A 16,039-nucleotide genomic window follows, 5' to 3' on the forward strand; every position below is an offset into this window, starting at 1 on the left:
TTCAGAAACGAGTCATCCTTTGCTGGCTAAACTTTCCTTAACTTAATCCATAGAATACAAATAAAATATTAATAATAAGAAAAGTTTGTAGATGTTTGCAAAAGTTTGTTTAATAACAAGAACTTTTGTTGAAATTATGTGCTTTATATTCAGTTTTTTTTTTGTTTGCTTCCTGTAAACTTTTTATCAAAGTTTTCCAAACAAATTAAATGTTTGTTTTTAGTTTCATTCAACAAACCTTTAACGCAAAAGTGAACACTTAACCCTCCAACGGAAAATCACCATTTGAAATTCAAAATATTTGAACGCGTTCGGGCAGTTTCTTGCACTTTTGCAGAGGGCGCTAGTATAGCAAATTTACCACTTGCTTGTGGGAATTCCGTCTATTTGCACGATATGTGACAAAAATGTAGCCGCGCTCACTACTATCCGTGCGTGTGCGAGAACTATTTTATGCAAATTTCGTCAAAACTGGTGCGAAAATTAATTAGGTTCGCCACTATTTTTTTAATAAAAACCTAATGAAAATTAAAAAAAAAAACTTTTTTTATATTCTATGCGATCGTCTTTATTCAGAATAACACACTAGCTGTGCAAACAGACGGAATTCCCATAAGAAAGTGGTAAATTTTCTATACTAGTGCCCTCTGCAAAAGTGCAAGAAACTGCCCGAACGCGTTCAAATATTTTGAATTTCAAATGGTGATTTTCCGTTGGAGGGTTAAGTGTTCAATTTTGTGAAATGGTTTTGCATCTCCAACTAAACTATCAAGAATCACTGAATTATTCATTAATGATGTTTTTTGCAGGATGTATAGTATATCTTAGCTACGATACTTTGGTACAAAATATTTAGCAAGATTGTCAGGAAATTCGATCGGTATTGAAAAGATCTCGTTAAAAACAAGCAACATCCAAAATTGCAGTCCAGAAACTGTAATTGAAACTAGTATCACAATTATTTTATATAAGGAATCATAAGATACGCCAATTTACATGTTTCTGCTTCATATATCCAGTTTTACCTTTTAGGGTAAGTGTGCCAAATACCGGCCAGTTTGCAATTTCGGCCACCTTTTTTGTTCCTCGAATTTCCATGAATTTTTAGTTTTTACATACTCTAGAGGTTATACAATGAAAAAGAATAACAAAAAAAATGTAGCTTCGACAAATGAGATGGCGTGAAAAAGATATTGGAAGAATCTCAAAGGGCAAGGAACTATGAGAATGAAGATGGCCGAAATAGGGCACCAAAGCTATGTCTATATTTTTATTCATTTTAAAAGGTATTAAGAATGATTTTAGAGTAAATAAAGACGGTAAACTCTTTACAAGGTTCCCAGCAACACTCTTTCAAAAGAAAGAATAAAAAAAAATCAATTTGTATTTAAAATATTACATTTAAAACTTGAGACTTTGACGCTTGCATGCAACTCTGCCGAAATGTGGCACACTTACCCTATATGAATACGATTCCTGCATAATATTGCGAAATTCTATCTAAAAAATTGATTTTATCCGTTCCAGGGATTTATTTTGATGTATTCTTTTAAAATTTAATTAATATTGAATATGTAATAAAAATAATTTAAAAACATAACATTTTGTATCGCAATTTGATCAACTTCATTGAAATTGAACTGCAATAATGCTCTTTGGGGCAAAAAGCTATCTCCCTCGAGATAGCTTTTTGCTTCCGGAAAATTCCGAAAATTTTGTTTGGAGTGTTTTAGAGCAAATAATATATGAAAAAACTTGTAAGATCTACTATAGTGATTAAAAAATTGATTTTGAAAGCAAATTTGAAAACGAATAATAATATTATAATAATTTTGAAAGTGGTGGAAATAAAATTAGTGTTTGTGGATTGAATTGAATATCCATCATAACGTTTCAGAAGAGGTTTAAATGATTGGAAAGGTAGATTCAAAACAGTTTTTTCAATAAGTTCCAATTTAAAAAAAAATGTAAAGAATATAATAATTTAAATAAATAATAGTAAGAACTGTCGAAGTTCACTGATTAAAGTTACAGCCAGAAACCATATAAACTGCCTTTTCGGATATAAAATATTACTTCAATATTTTTTTTATTGTTTATGAAAGTTTCCTAATTAAATTTCGCTGGGTGTAGTATACTCCCAGCATAGAATCATCATGTGCCACGTTACCGTTGCCGTTAAGCCCAGAGTTGTTCCGGTTGTTCCTTTTCGGCGAAGGTTCAACTTCTTTTTATTTGAAATATACATATACTTCATCGTAAAGCACATAGGAGACATAGGAGGATTTTTATTTCGAAAGTGAGATTTCGAATCAGAATTTTATCGTTTAAATCAGCCTTTAGTGAATCTACTTTTACAGTAGACGTAGATAATATTGATTTGAATCCGGAAATCAAGACGATATGAAACTAGATATTTATAGCTTCTATATCCATGATATTGATGGATTCGAATTTAATTCCCTTTCAATGTCTTTAATTTAGTTGGGAGAAAAGAGGAAGTTTTTAAATATATAAAAAAGAACTTTTAAGTGTCTAATTTCGCACTTGGTTAAATGATACTGTACAATTAATGGGTTATATTTCAAGTTCAAGTGAAAGTGATAGGTGCAGGTTAATTCAATAAAAGTATTGCAAGAAGCTACTGCACTTAAAGGTCAAAGTATTGTGGATAAGTGATCTTTAAAGTTGTTAGAAAGAGTTTATAAATTCTGCAGAAGGTTCCCACTTTCTAACACAAAGAGGTATGATTTTCAAGACGTATCATCTTCCAAGTTCCTCGATCTTACAAGTAGTATTTTCCTATATCATTTAAAAAAAAGAAGTAAAATAAACCACGTGTACTAAATCCATATGATTACCCATTTAAAATCGAAAGCACTGTTTATTTTCTTTTCTTTTCGAGGGAGTTACTTGCCTAAGAGATGAGTTCGAGGAATCCCAAGGTACTTGCACAAGATTACGTGGTGAGAAATACTAAGTTTTTATTCCACCCATAAGTGCTACTTTTATTCACAAAATTCACACGTTCATCAAATCAATCTAAAACTTCTTGGACACCACACGAAGCTTGGATGGCGAAAAAGCAGTCCAATGTGACACTGGGTGATTGCATCGGATGATTAGATAATGGATTACCATGGAGAGAATTTGAAGAAATTTTCACGGTGATTCAAGTGCAAATCCATGTGCATATTAATTATTGTCCAATGAGGCGCAAGTAGAGTAAATTTATGGGCCGCCAATAAATTCATAATTCACTAAAGACTGCATTTGAAATTGATATGGAGTCACCATGAATATTAATTATTCACTCACAAAACATTATGCTATCATTAAGTATTCGATGTAGGACAGATAAAAATACATCATAGGATGGAATAATTACTAAATATTACACTTTATAGTAATTGATCATGGATGGTGGGAATTTGTGTACTCTATAATCAATTGCACGGTGATTTTCTCATAATATGCTAAATATGTTCCAGCTGATCGTCAAATACAAATTGACTTTCAATTCAAAGTATTATTCTCCCTCACACGTAATTTATCTCAAATGTCCCAAAACACTAGACATAATAAATAAATCTAACACGACAAAAGTCAGACAAATGAAACGTGAGTAATTGTTTTTCAACATTAATGCCCATAAGGTTGAAAGCAGAACAGAAGGAAAAGAGACCATTCAACACAATATTGTAATTTTTAAAGGCAATATAAAAAGACTACAAATTGTTATTAATTTAGAAATATTAGTGAATGCTTTAAATGAGTCCCTATAATTTCTAGCTCATCTTAAGAATAATCCCAAGTAGCAAAATCTCACAGTAAAATTAGGTATTGAAAACGTTACTCACACGTCATTTAAATGATCAATAGTTAAATTCTGTAACAGAATGACAATGTCATATGACAAATTTAAAAATTTTGATGTTATGAATACGAAAAAATTATAGAAAGCCAGATTTATTTCAGGTACTAGGAGCTTCATAGTGTTCCTTTGCAATGGCCATTCGATTCTCATTGGGCTTTAATGATATCCTGTTCCTGAATTTACCACAATAATTTGTCATTTGACAATGTCATATCACCTACAGGACAACATTAAGAGCTAGTGAGTATCGAATAGCGATTCCAAAGAGCTCTATGAAACTCTGAGTAATTAATCTGAATCGAATTTTCAAATATTTTCTCAAATTTACGACATTAAAAGTTTTAAATTTGTCATATGACATTGTTATATTATTACAGAATTCCCCTACTGGAAAGGTTTAAATTCAGAAGTTCAAAGGCTATATAATGAGGGGTCTGAGGGATCACTCTTGATATAAATTTGCAGGTCATCTGCATATAGGTGATACGAACACTCTTGTAGTTCAGCTGGAAGGTTATTAATAAAAAAGCGAAGAGATTAAAGGACCAAGAATAAAACCTTGGTCAATGGTCCTTTATTTAAGACAAGAGACGAAGATACCTGGTCAATAAGCTTGAAAAATTGGAAATGTTCACTAAAATTGGAATGGATGACAGTAACCAGGGGCATGACATTTCCTATATTTCCCATATGTTTCTAGCGAGCCAAAAAAACTTTTGAGTTTATTAGCTGTTTTCTATCATTGTAGAATGAATTTGAAAAAATAGTAATACAAAATAAAAGCCAATTTAATAACGAAGCGGCTACCGAAAACCCTAAATTGGCAACCTACTTAGTTTTGGAGATATCTCGTGAAATGTGTACGAAAGCAGGGGAAAAAATTACACTAAAACCGGTCGCATTTTTCAGAGCTAATGTCACTTCCCTGACAGTAACAGTATAGAAGAAGAGATCTAAAAAAAACCTGAATAACTTAAAGCAAAGTAAATCATGGGGAATGCTATCGAACGCCTTGGTTGAGTCAAGTAGGACCAAAACCACAAAGCGGCTTCAATCAACAGCCTCAGAAATGTCATGATTAACTTTTAAAAGAACGGAAATACTGCCGTGTCCACTACGGAAACTCGACTTGAAGACACTAAGGAACTTATGTATTATCCCTTCTTATACTAAAATACCCAATTTCATTATTTTAGAAAAACTTCCTTGAACAATTCAAATTCGTAAGATTTGTGTGTTTAAAATATAAATTTACATAATTAGTTTATTGAATAGTTTTTACATTTAGTTGTGGTACTTGTAATTTGGGACACAATGCAATGATGATGCAACCAATGTCCTAAGTTTAAAACTCAATATTTTTCAATACAAATTGAATTTTTTTGTTACTTGCTTTTCAGGAATATTCTTCAGAACTTTGTAAAGTAGTTAAGAGTCTTTGTTTTCTCTAAAATTAATGTGACTGCAATTTTGGACACATTGCTTGTAATTTTGGACATTTTGCTTGGAATTCCAGACAGCAGGTATTCCTTAATATCTGCTGCGAAATTCGAGTGGGGGCCACACTGTCCTTTTATGGAAGAATAAGAACAAACAATATGGGTTTCATTCGGTTTGTCTAGTTATTTTTCTTATCAGGCATGTTTTTTTAGGTTATTGCAGTTAAAGACTAGTTATTACAAGTAAATAATTCATTATATTTTGGAACATTAGTAAAATTGAATGTTATTCAGGATTTAGAAGCCTTCGGGATCTGGGCTAAGCCCCTGGTCTGAAACCCTTGCTACTCTTTCGGATTTTGCATAGGAGAACACCCCTTAACTGTTGCTTCAAACACTTCATATTTTTCCAGTATATCTTCAATGAATCTTACCAATTCCTTTCAGGAAATTTATGACTTAAGACTAGCTATTAAAATATATTGCCATAGGTAAGTCAAATTCATTGAAAAATATGGGAAAAATATGAAGTGTTTGAAGCCAGAGTGTGTACGAAACCTGAAAATCTACTCCTGCAATTTGTCAATAATGGCTCCGACACACCATTTAGATCAGGAAAATTTCATGAAGTCGAAATTCGAATCCTTTTCTTTCTCACATGCTTTGTATATGTCTGTCTCATTCTCTCGCACTCTTCTTCTTCTTTTAAACATCACTCCAAATTCAATTTAGCTCAATCGAATTTGGTATGCGAAAGAATGAGACAGTAATACGCAAAACACGTGAGAAAGAGAGGGATTCGAATTTCGACTTCATGAAATTTTCCTGATGTAAAAGGTGTGCCGGGGCCATAAACGACTTAATCTTTAATCCTTATTCCAATCCAATCCATATTTCTGATTTTTCGAATTTAGTGTGATAGAATAAATATTAAAAGTATTTTGCGCCTTCAACTACGTAAAATTTTCTTGCGTACTGTAATTTTTCAAAAATTTGTCCACCAACAAGAACGCCTTTGGATTAATATAGACATCGCTTTGGAGCAATTTAATGAGCATTTCAGATCTTTTTGCCTGTGAATTGAATTAAAATGATCTTAGCGAAAGTAAAATCGACCAAGAAAATGTGAGTTGAATTTTAAGTGACTTTTTCTCTCTCACACCTTCTTGTTTTGCTTGAAAAACAACCTTTTTGGTATGCCAATATTCCAGCGAATTTGGCGATATAAATAGATTCTGCTCAAAAAACCATTTTCTTATAAGTCACTTTATTACAAATTACAAAAAAGAGACACACTAGAGTAATAGGATAATTATAATCTATAGAGAGGATCGATAAATTCTCCAAGATCGCTCAAAGATCAGTCAAAGGTTATCCCCGATACAGAGATTACAATCAGCAATTAATGATGAGCGATAGGGCCTCTCTGAACGACAGCATTGAATCCATTGATAGGATCAGCTGTGTAGAAAACCGTTCTAAGTGTCCCATCAGCCTCCACAACTGAATATGATCCCTTAACAACGTCTCCTTCACGAGTCTCTTGCTGACTCTTCTGATCTCCCGTGTAGGCATCTTGAATATTATAGGCGAAAGTATACTGTGGATGAGGATCGTGACTTGTGTCGATGGCCAGAGGAGCATCAACCGGAATGATGCGACTCTCGATCGTCATGGCTCCAAAGATCACCAGAAGCATAAACTGCACAATCTGCACACGAAAGAAAAGTTTGCAAATTTCAACAATTATCCACTGATGATGCACGATCAAAGGAAAAGAAATTGTATATACTCACGTAAAACAAGTCCATCTTTATAAGCAAAAATTCCAATGATCTCGATTGAAGATCCACAAATGAATTGCCGTGAATGAAATAGGTGACTTTTTATAAGATCGCGATCGCAAAATTTCCTTCCACTTTTCTTTTCCACCGCATTTGAAGGGGAAATGCAAATACATTTCCCTACCATTTCTCCTCGCAGGAAGATACACGCAATTTTTATTACAAATTCATTGTACTTCCCACCAAACACCAATTCAAATTCAGCTCTAAATCAGACAGAATGTATGATCATTCGATCATCAAACGTGCGACAAATTGAAAGTGAAATTATATACTCTAAATTTTTTTTAGGTAGATGGGTAAAGTCTTAAAAATTGGCATTCAAGACAAAGAGGAAGACTTTCCGGACCTGTATACATAAAGAAATTTCTTTATGTTTCACGTGTTTCACAATAAATTATGTACAATTTGCTTAATTGATTAACCCTTCATTGGTTTTTACGCAGGTTTAAGATTATTTTTAGCGCGGTATATTCAAAATTTTGGGCGTTCAATCAAGGATCAAAGTCATAGTGGATCTCAGTGGGTTAGTAGATAGAGCATCGGATCAATAGAGATAGAGCATCGGTCAACGCTTCATGCGACGGACCGCAATCAGTGCTTGGAAAAAATGTTCAATTGGTAACATAATTTGAGGCGTATCCTGGTTGAAAATTGTTACTAATCCACAACAAAATTTGATAACAGGAGCACGGAAGAAGCCTTGCTATTAAAAGGTGGCACTCCAGGGTAGTCTACGGAATAGATAGTTCTTAAAGTACGAGTATAAATTGAAAAGAAAATCTTGGCATTCAGGCCCTGGTTTTCACAATTCCAAAAGTTCGGACTTATAGTATTTCAGAGTTTTTGGATTTTGGGGTCCCAGAATATTACGGTTCCTGAATATTTAAGGTTCTGGATTTCAGGATCCCGGGAATTCGAAGTCCCAAATTTTTCAGAACCCTTGGATTTTGGGGTCCTGGGATTTTAGGGTTTTGGGATATACAAGAGTCTCAAAATTTCGAGGTTCCAGGCTTTGAGGTTTTCGGAAATTCGAAGGATTTTCGAAGAAGGTCGGAGTCATTGGATATCACGATCACGGGAGTTTAAGGTCCTAAAATTTAAGGATTCCCAGATTTTGGGGTTCTCGAATTTTAGGGTTCCCGAATATTTAGGTCCCTGGTTTTCAGTATTCCATAAGTTCGGAGTCAAGGTATTTCAGGGTCCTAGATTTTTGGGGGTTCTGAGATTTCAGGGTTCTGGGAAGTTAGGGATCACAGGATTGCAAGATTTTCAAATATTCAAGGTCTCGAGCTTTTAGCAGTTCAGAAATTCAGACTCCTAGGATATCAGGATCCTGGGAGTTTAAGGTCTTAAAATTTCAGGGATTCTGGATTTTGGAGTTCTAGAATTTCAGGGTTTCGAGATATTCTTGGTCCCGGGATTCTTGAGGTCCTGGAATTTCAGAGTTCTCGAATATTTATGTCTCTGGTTTTCAGTATTCCGGGAGTTCGGAGTCAAGGTATTGCAGAGTTCCAGATTTTTAGAGGTCCTGAGATTTCAGGGTTCTGGGAAGTTAAGTCACAAGATTGCAAGGTCTCGAATTTTTAGCATTCCAGAAGTTCACAGTCTTATAATATCAAGATATTGTGAGTTCAAGGTCCAAAAATTTCAGGATTCCTAGATTTTGAGGTCACGGAATTTCAGGGCATCGAGATATTCTGGGTCTCGGGATTTTGGGGTCCTGAGATTTCAGGGTACCGGGAAGTTAGGGGTCACAGAATTTCAAGGTTCCAAGGTATTCAAAGATTTTTAGCCTCCCAGAGGTTAGGAGTCTTGGGATATCAAGATCCACGGAGCTTAAGGTCTTAAAATTTCAGGGTTCCTGAATTTTAGTGTTCCGGAATTTCAAGATCTCATATTTTCGAGACTCAGAATTTTTCCTAGACCCGGGTTTTTTTGAAATACCTGCAAAACTTGGTCCGTAATAATTAATGAAAATAAAAAGTTAATCGATTTTGAGGTGTGCTTGAAAATAATTATTAAAAGACCGACACATGCGCCACTAGTGGCAAACGTACAAGGCTTGTAAGTCCAGGAAAGTCATAAATATCTACCGTGCTTATCCAATACTCCGAAAAGCCGCAACGTATTAGACTACAAAAAGTCTATCGTCTTCTAAAACTTAATCAAAAAGCAATTAAGAGTTAATACAGTTGCAAGACAAAAATCACGCAGTTTCCATCTTGAGGCGACTCTGACTATGGAAAAGCAGTTTCTCTAATTTGTACGATTTTTTTTTCACTTAATAATGCGAAAAAATTGCAAGTTTCCACTCTCAATTAAGCAATCAAAGGCCTAGCGACTCTTACACAAATTCACACTATTTCTCTTTCTTCTCTCCTTGAGATTCAGTCTCTAGGTCAAAGAAAGCAAGACACCGAGAGAGGAAGTTGGGTGATCCATCCAGATGATCTATACCACCTAGTAAATTACATGAAATTTGCATGTTAAGATACATATTTGTGCAATTACAAATTGCTGACTAGTCGCTTTTATGATTTATTGAGCATGTTAGTTATTATGGAAGTTATTCTAAATATTTCATATATAAAAATTAATATTCATGCTGCAATAGATACTTTTGCAAATATTGAATTTGTTGATCACTAAATATATTCATAAATTTTAAAAAATTTCACTGCAAGACGGAAAAAACAGTGAGCAAATTAATTTCCATATCTCTCACGCAAAAGTGATATACATGAAAGAATTTGCTAGAGTGTTATTAGTCAATAAAATGAACGATTAAAAATCACATAAGATCCAATATTTAACAGTCTGGCTGAAATAAAATGCCAAATTTATTTCATCCGCTGTGTCTGTGTCTCCCAATTAAATTCAATTTTCTATTGCTAATTCACAATTCATTGATTATTTACCTTGTTGATTGATTTATTAGTGAATACATTAAAAATCGTGCATATGATTTAGAAAAAAAAAAACGTCCAGATGCAGAAATGTTGTGATCTCATGTCTCTGATTATGTTTGGTAGACTCACGGAGGCGTTTTTAGGTTCATTGTTGGGCACGCTTTTCGCAAATTAATTCCAACACCTAAATTTGCATTTAAAAAAAATCTCTAAGGGGCCATTCAAAAAATTTACATAAAATCATTCTCCAGGCAAGAAAATGCTTTGTAGGGGAGGGTGGGGAAGTTTGATGCATGCATTATTTACGAAAATAAACAAAAAGCACTGTAGAAAATATCACTTTTGTCAACATATCTTCGCATTTCAGAAAGATGTCACGCTGTAGAGGAATTCTGTAATTTTCGTGGCATTGTCACGCATGAGTTCGAAACCTGACAATGCCATTCGAGCTTTTTTTGTCATATCATATGAGTTCGAAAATGCAATTCATTGAATTTTTAATGAAATCCCCTTACTTGATGATTTTATGAAAATACAGTACGTCTTGGTTGATTTGTTTAACAAAATTCATTGTCATTTTAATTGCCAGAAATCTCAAATAGGTGACTTCTGACAATGTCATGTGAGCCGAAATGGCAATGTCACGGCTACAGAATCGCATTTTCGAAAAAGCTCTCCTAAGATTCGAACCCAATTTGTCATATGGCATTGCCAGAGCGTTACAGAATTCCCCTCCAACTATGTTTCTCTACGTCTGTCCGTCTGGTCGTTACCACGCCTAAAGCCCGATCGGTTAAAAATAGAGACTTAAGACGTTCAGGAGGCCCCTCATAAATCGGTTGGCCTTGAGGGCATATTCTGCTATTCGGAAGTTTCTCACATGAGTACGAAAATGGCGAAAGACACGTTAAGTTTATTAAGGAAAAATCTAGTATACGTGAGAAACTCCCGAAGAGCAGAATATGCGCCCTGGAATCAGTAACATGTCCCCCATTTCCCCCACTCCTTCTATTCTCATCCAAAACCCCGTTTTTGGGATTGCTCGAAAACACGTCTTGCGATTTGAAACTATCCAGACGAACATTTCGCCCTTATACGAAAATACCGTTGAATCATTTCAAATATAATAACGATTTTTCAAGGTCAAAGGTTTAAAAGGCTCTACAGGGTGCATTTCACAATCGAATGATAACATTTCTGGAGTCTTGAGAAAGGTCTTGGAATTCCTGACAAGCCTGAATCGATTCCAATCGGTTATAAGACGCTTATAAACCGATAATCAATGTTTGTTCGAAAATCTATTCTATGACTTTTAAAAGTATTTTAGGAGATCTTTTGAGTGATTTATGAATCGGTTCAAATTAGTTTAAAACCTGTAAAAGTGTAAAAAATAAATGATGCGAAAATACTTTTGAGGTATAGCATCTAAGTTACGAATTCGAGCATTTCGCAAAACCAGAGAGCATCGTGGGATGGGGCAGCTTAGAAAAAGATGATTTTTTTTCGAGAGCTTTCGGCTCGGGCTAGAAACCCTTTTCAGTGGTCAAATCTAGATTTTTTTGCTTTGTCAATTGATATAGAGACTCACAGGGCATGGGATTTAGGGCTTCGGACTTTAAATTATTGATATTTCCATTAAAACTAGCCTATCGATCTTTTTTTAGTCGTTTTTCTTTGCAAGCTCGATCAAATGACAGACCGCGATAGGTACGACACTCAACAAATTTTTCTTCGAATAGAGGGAAAAATTAAAGTAGAAAGACTGAAAAATATTATTGCATTCATAATTTAAAGAAATTCTTAAAGTTTAATAACGACATTGTACCCTTTAAATATGTGTTAATTTTGAAAAGTTATTAAACCGGTCAATATTATCGGTCTTTGTGGGTTTAGTGTTAATTCTGGATTAAAACTCTTTAAAAACGATTGGAACAATAGTGTCACAAAAAGAACATTTTTCCTACGACCTTTTGAAGTTATGTTTTAATCTAAGAAGTCAGAAAAAGTGTTCTTTTTTTGACCTCCAATTTTGGACCCTCTCTTTTTGATAGTTTTTTTTCTGAGATCTTTGCGAGTGCAAGCCGAAAACTTTAGGAAAATAGGCTTTTTCCAAGCTACCCCATCTCCCGAAGCTCACCCTATTATTGAGTTAAGTTTCTTACGTCAGATTTATGTCATGGATTTTACCAAAGATTTGTTCGGTATTTAAGAGATCATCAAATTGATCTCTAATTTTTTCGGTTTTAATAAGATATGAAAATTAAGAAATTTGCTAGTGTTGATGAGATTAGAATCAACCCGGAATACAGATTAAACCAAATTCAGTCAGATTCGATATTTCATTATTCAATGAAAAGGTTAAGAAAAAATTAGATAAGCCAAATAACATTTTTTATATTCTATAAATATTATTCAAAACGCTACTTGGGTATATTGTAGCATAAACGTGAAATTAACGTAAGATTTTCGTAAGTATCCTTACCTCGATAAGTTTTTGGTTGGTAAGATAAAGCTTTACAGGTTTTACGTAATTATTGCAAAACTACTTCAAAATTTCAAAAATTATTTTTCAAATAATATTGATATTCTCCTCCTTTGTTACATGGGTTTACTTAACAAATTACTAGATAACTGTCATAATTATTAATTCTAGGAAAAGTAATGGATATTTTTACCTTGTCGTCCCATTCTAATTCTATTACACCGACAATAGTCATCTAGAGTGAAAATTGCTTACGGCCAATCCTTAAATAATTCCATTCATCGACATGTCAATTATTTATATTATTCGGTCAGTAACGATTAAAAAAATACAACTTTATGTCAATAAACTCATTAAACGTAAATCTAGGAATATTTCCTCGAGCTTTTTTTATTACTTCACAGAGTTCTAAAACTCTGTAATTTTCGTATCAGTGTTAGAATATTTCAACTATTATATACAGAGCATTAAAAGCTTCAAATAAAAATTTTCTTCTAATGCATATCACTGAACAAAATGCCTTTTAGCAAGAAAAAAAAACGCATAAATCCGTGTCAGTTAAACTTTACACCAGATTCACCTTGTCTGACTTAATTCTTTGGCATCTTGATGCCATAAGCCATTTCACTACTTTTCCTTATGTATAAATTAAACTGCAATTAATAAATGGCGTTGGAAGGCAAACATTGCTTTGCTCTTGGTTTTATCAACTTCTCTCCATCATTTGCGGAGATCATCAGCAAACACCTTCTATGTACTTCGGTGTACAAAACTCGCTGGATAAAGAGATCTCGTCTAAATTAAAAAAAATCTAACTAAAAACTTCCAAAGAACCGCCTTTATTGCAAAATTCACCAGACACTCACACATTTTCGCTGAGAGGTAATTGCATTTAATTTTGCATTAGAAAGGAGAGCAACGAAAAAAAAACTTGCTAAAATTAATTGAATTAAATGCGACTTAACATGCATGGTGAACGAAATTGAAATTGTTCTCAGGACATAGATTAGGGATTAAAGATTTGATCATTTAGAGTTACCCTAAGGGGATTACTAACATAAATCTTGAGGCACTGTGAAGAACAAAGGGTTAAGATTGATGAGTTCGACCGCTGACTGGGTTAACACTTGTCGAATAGGTCGTACGGTCAATGTTTTATTTTTGAAATGTTTTTTAAACAATAAATTGTCTTTTATAAATTCGTATTCCAAAACTAGCAAAATACATTAAGACACTATTGGACTTGATCTCTCTTCCAATTGAATATCTACCGAGCAAAAATACATGATAGTGATCTCTGATCTATAGATATTTCACACCAATTTTCCCTGCAATTCTACAGGTGGAGCATTGAGAAGAGAGACAGTGAGAAAAGCAGTGCAAGAATGTAATTGACTCTGGGTCAAGGTATGTGAAATAATGTAATAATATTTAAATAGAGATCGATAGACGCATAATTCTGCTGTAATGCACAATATATCAAGACTAGAGACAATTCACATGTGCTATAACCGATTATTTCAATCATTTTGTGATCGTGCATTGTGGCACGAAATAAAAAAAGAGAGTGAAACAAGAAAATAGCAAGATGAATTGAAGTCCAATGAGAGGTGAATTAATTTGATCACCAATTGCCATTTCAAAAGAACTATTGTGTTATACATTGTAAATGGAATTGATACCACAATTCCGTTTGTCTATGAGTAGATATGTAAAAAATGCTGAAAAAATATTGATTTTATTGACCATTTTGTCTATTTGTATCTACTTTTGTTGCTCGAACTTTACACAGGATGTACTATATATCTTTCGATACTTAACTAGAGGCTAAACGGTTTGAGACAGTGACTTTAAGACTACGACGGACCATCCAAAAATCTACTAAAGTTTTATTAACAGGATATTCATTTTACTGCTCGAATTCAAAGAACGACAATTGCTTTTCTCTGGCTGTCACCGTTATGGGGCTCAAACTATAAGAAATAAGAGTCATCATTTTCAGGTTTTCGGTGACCCTCAACAAAAAAAGAATAAACTCGTCCCCTTCACTCCCCTAAAAATAAGTTTTTTTTGGTTCATTTCGAAAGCAACTCTTACGATTTCTTAAATAGGATCCAAAAATCTCTTTTTTGGATTTTTGATAGTTGAAAAACAGCCACTACTCTGGGAGGCTTATTTCTCAACAGATTTGCTCAAATTTGGATTTATTTGTAAGGTCTTGAAATTTCGAATCTCGCTGTTTTGGTCAAATCGCTAACGAAACAGTAAAGTATCCGTAATTACTTTATCTTTCTCAAATATATATTTTTTATTTCGTCAATACGCTTGTTACCGGAATAGGGATCAAACGGTAGGTGATATTGATTTTTGGTTATCGGTGACCTTCCCTCATAAGTCAATATTATGGATATTATGTTATACAATTGCTGAATTTTCATTCTCTAAAAAAAAAAGAAAAATAAATAAATAAACCAACTTCGAAGGAAATATCGAACATTGAAATGTTCAATAAATCGTCAGTTAGATCAGCAATTGTCGTAACTTCTTCATCACCTTGTCAGCACTTCTTCATACAATATAGAAATACGTATAGTTGTATGTATTTATTTTATTACATAAGAAAAGAATTGCATCTTAGGGCTATAATTCTTGGGAGTAATACATATGCAATCACAGTTATAAGCCAGCTATAAGCTTTTGGAGCCAGAGTTTGTAGATTATTTTCAAGACAGAGATAACCTCATTGTGGGATCTCTGGAGATCCGCCTTGGTTTGCCTGTGGGTAATCTTGCCCCTTAATTCCTGTAATTTCATTTTGATTTTAGTAGCCCTTACTGGACCTCTTAAAAAGTAAGATACTAATTGAAATTTAAGGACAGTCTTAAGGTAAAAGTTTTGAGTAGTACAAATGTAGAGGACAGATTGAAAATGACACATTTTCTATGCTCTGGGCTCCACTAATATCTCTTGTATGAACTATTGTTAATGTTCAGTGCTGATATTGGGGTCCTACTGCGATGGTAAGTCGAGGAACCAGTCTTTCCGTGTTTTGTTAAGGATCGATGTAACAATTTATTAAAAAGAGAGCTCTACGGATTTTTTTAGTATGGCTAAATAATGACTTATATTAAAATTAATTTACATTAAAAACAGAATAAGGCTTAGGGTAAGGCTTTCAGGCTTCGCACACACTCCGCCTTTGAACACTCAATATTTATCCCATATTTCTTTAATGATCGTAATCAATTTTGTTTCAGGAATTATGGTGACTTAAGGCTAGCTATTATGGCACTCAATGGGTCAAGTGGTAGAGCACTCGCTCTATGATGCAAGTGTCCCGGGTTCGAATCCCCTTTAGGTCACCAGGAATTTTTCTGGCGTTAAAGGTGTTCGGATTGCATCCAGTGAGCTTCAGTGCACTTGATTCCACGGGCATGGGACTGACAATCTCATCCCGTACAAGAAAAAAAATGCATGAGCTAGGT

At 33.9% G+C, this 16,039-nt stretch overlaps 3 protein-coding genes across 3 annotated transcripts in view; all 3 read right to left on the reverse strand.

The window, feature by feature from the left end:
• Nucleotides 1–16,039, reverse strand: part of LOC129799208 (vacuolar protein sorting-associated protein 33A) — a 132,732-nt gene that overhangs the window by 19,198 nt on the left and 97,495 nt on the right. The gene's annotated exons all lie outside the window — the stretch shown is intronic.
• Nucleotides 1–16,039, reverse strand: part of LOC129799202 (neurobeachin-like protein 1) — a 68,044-nt gene that overhangs the window by 12,452 nt on the left and 39,553 nt on the right. The gene's annotated exons all lie outside the window — the stretch shown is intronic.
• Nucleotides 6,699–7,053, reverse strand: LOC129799227 (cuticle protein 21-like). Its single transcript, XM_055842924.1, has one exon. The coding sequence runs from the start codon at nt 7,013–7,015 to the stop codon at nt 6,719–6,721; it is 297 nt and encodes a 98-aa protein (XP_055698899.1). The 5' UTR covers nt 7,016–7,053; the 3' UTR covers nt 6,699–6,718.

The sequence above is a fragment of the Phlebotomus papatasi genome, chromosome 1, assembly GCF_024763615.1.
Source record: "Phlebotomus papatasi isolate M1 chromosome 1, Ppap_2.1, whole genome shotgun sequence".
Classification (NCBI taxonomy): domain Eukaryota; kingdom Metazoa; phylum Arthropoda; class Insecta; order Diptera; family Psychodidae; genus Phlebotomus; species Phlebotomus papatasi.

Bases quoted from the DNA above. Each gene is read 5' to 3' on its own strand.
- LOC129799227 (XM_055842924.1), bottom strand. From the start codon at position 7,015: ATGCTTCTGGTGATCTTTGGAGCCATGACGATCGAGAGTCGCATCATT.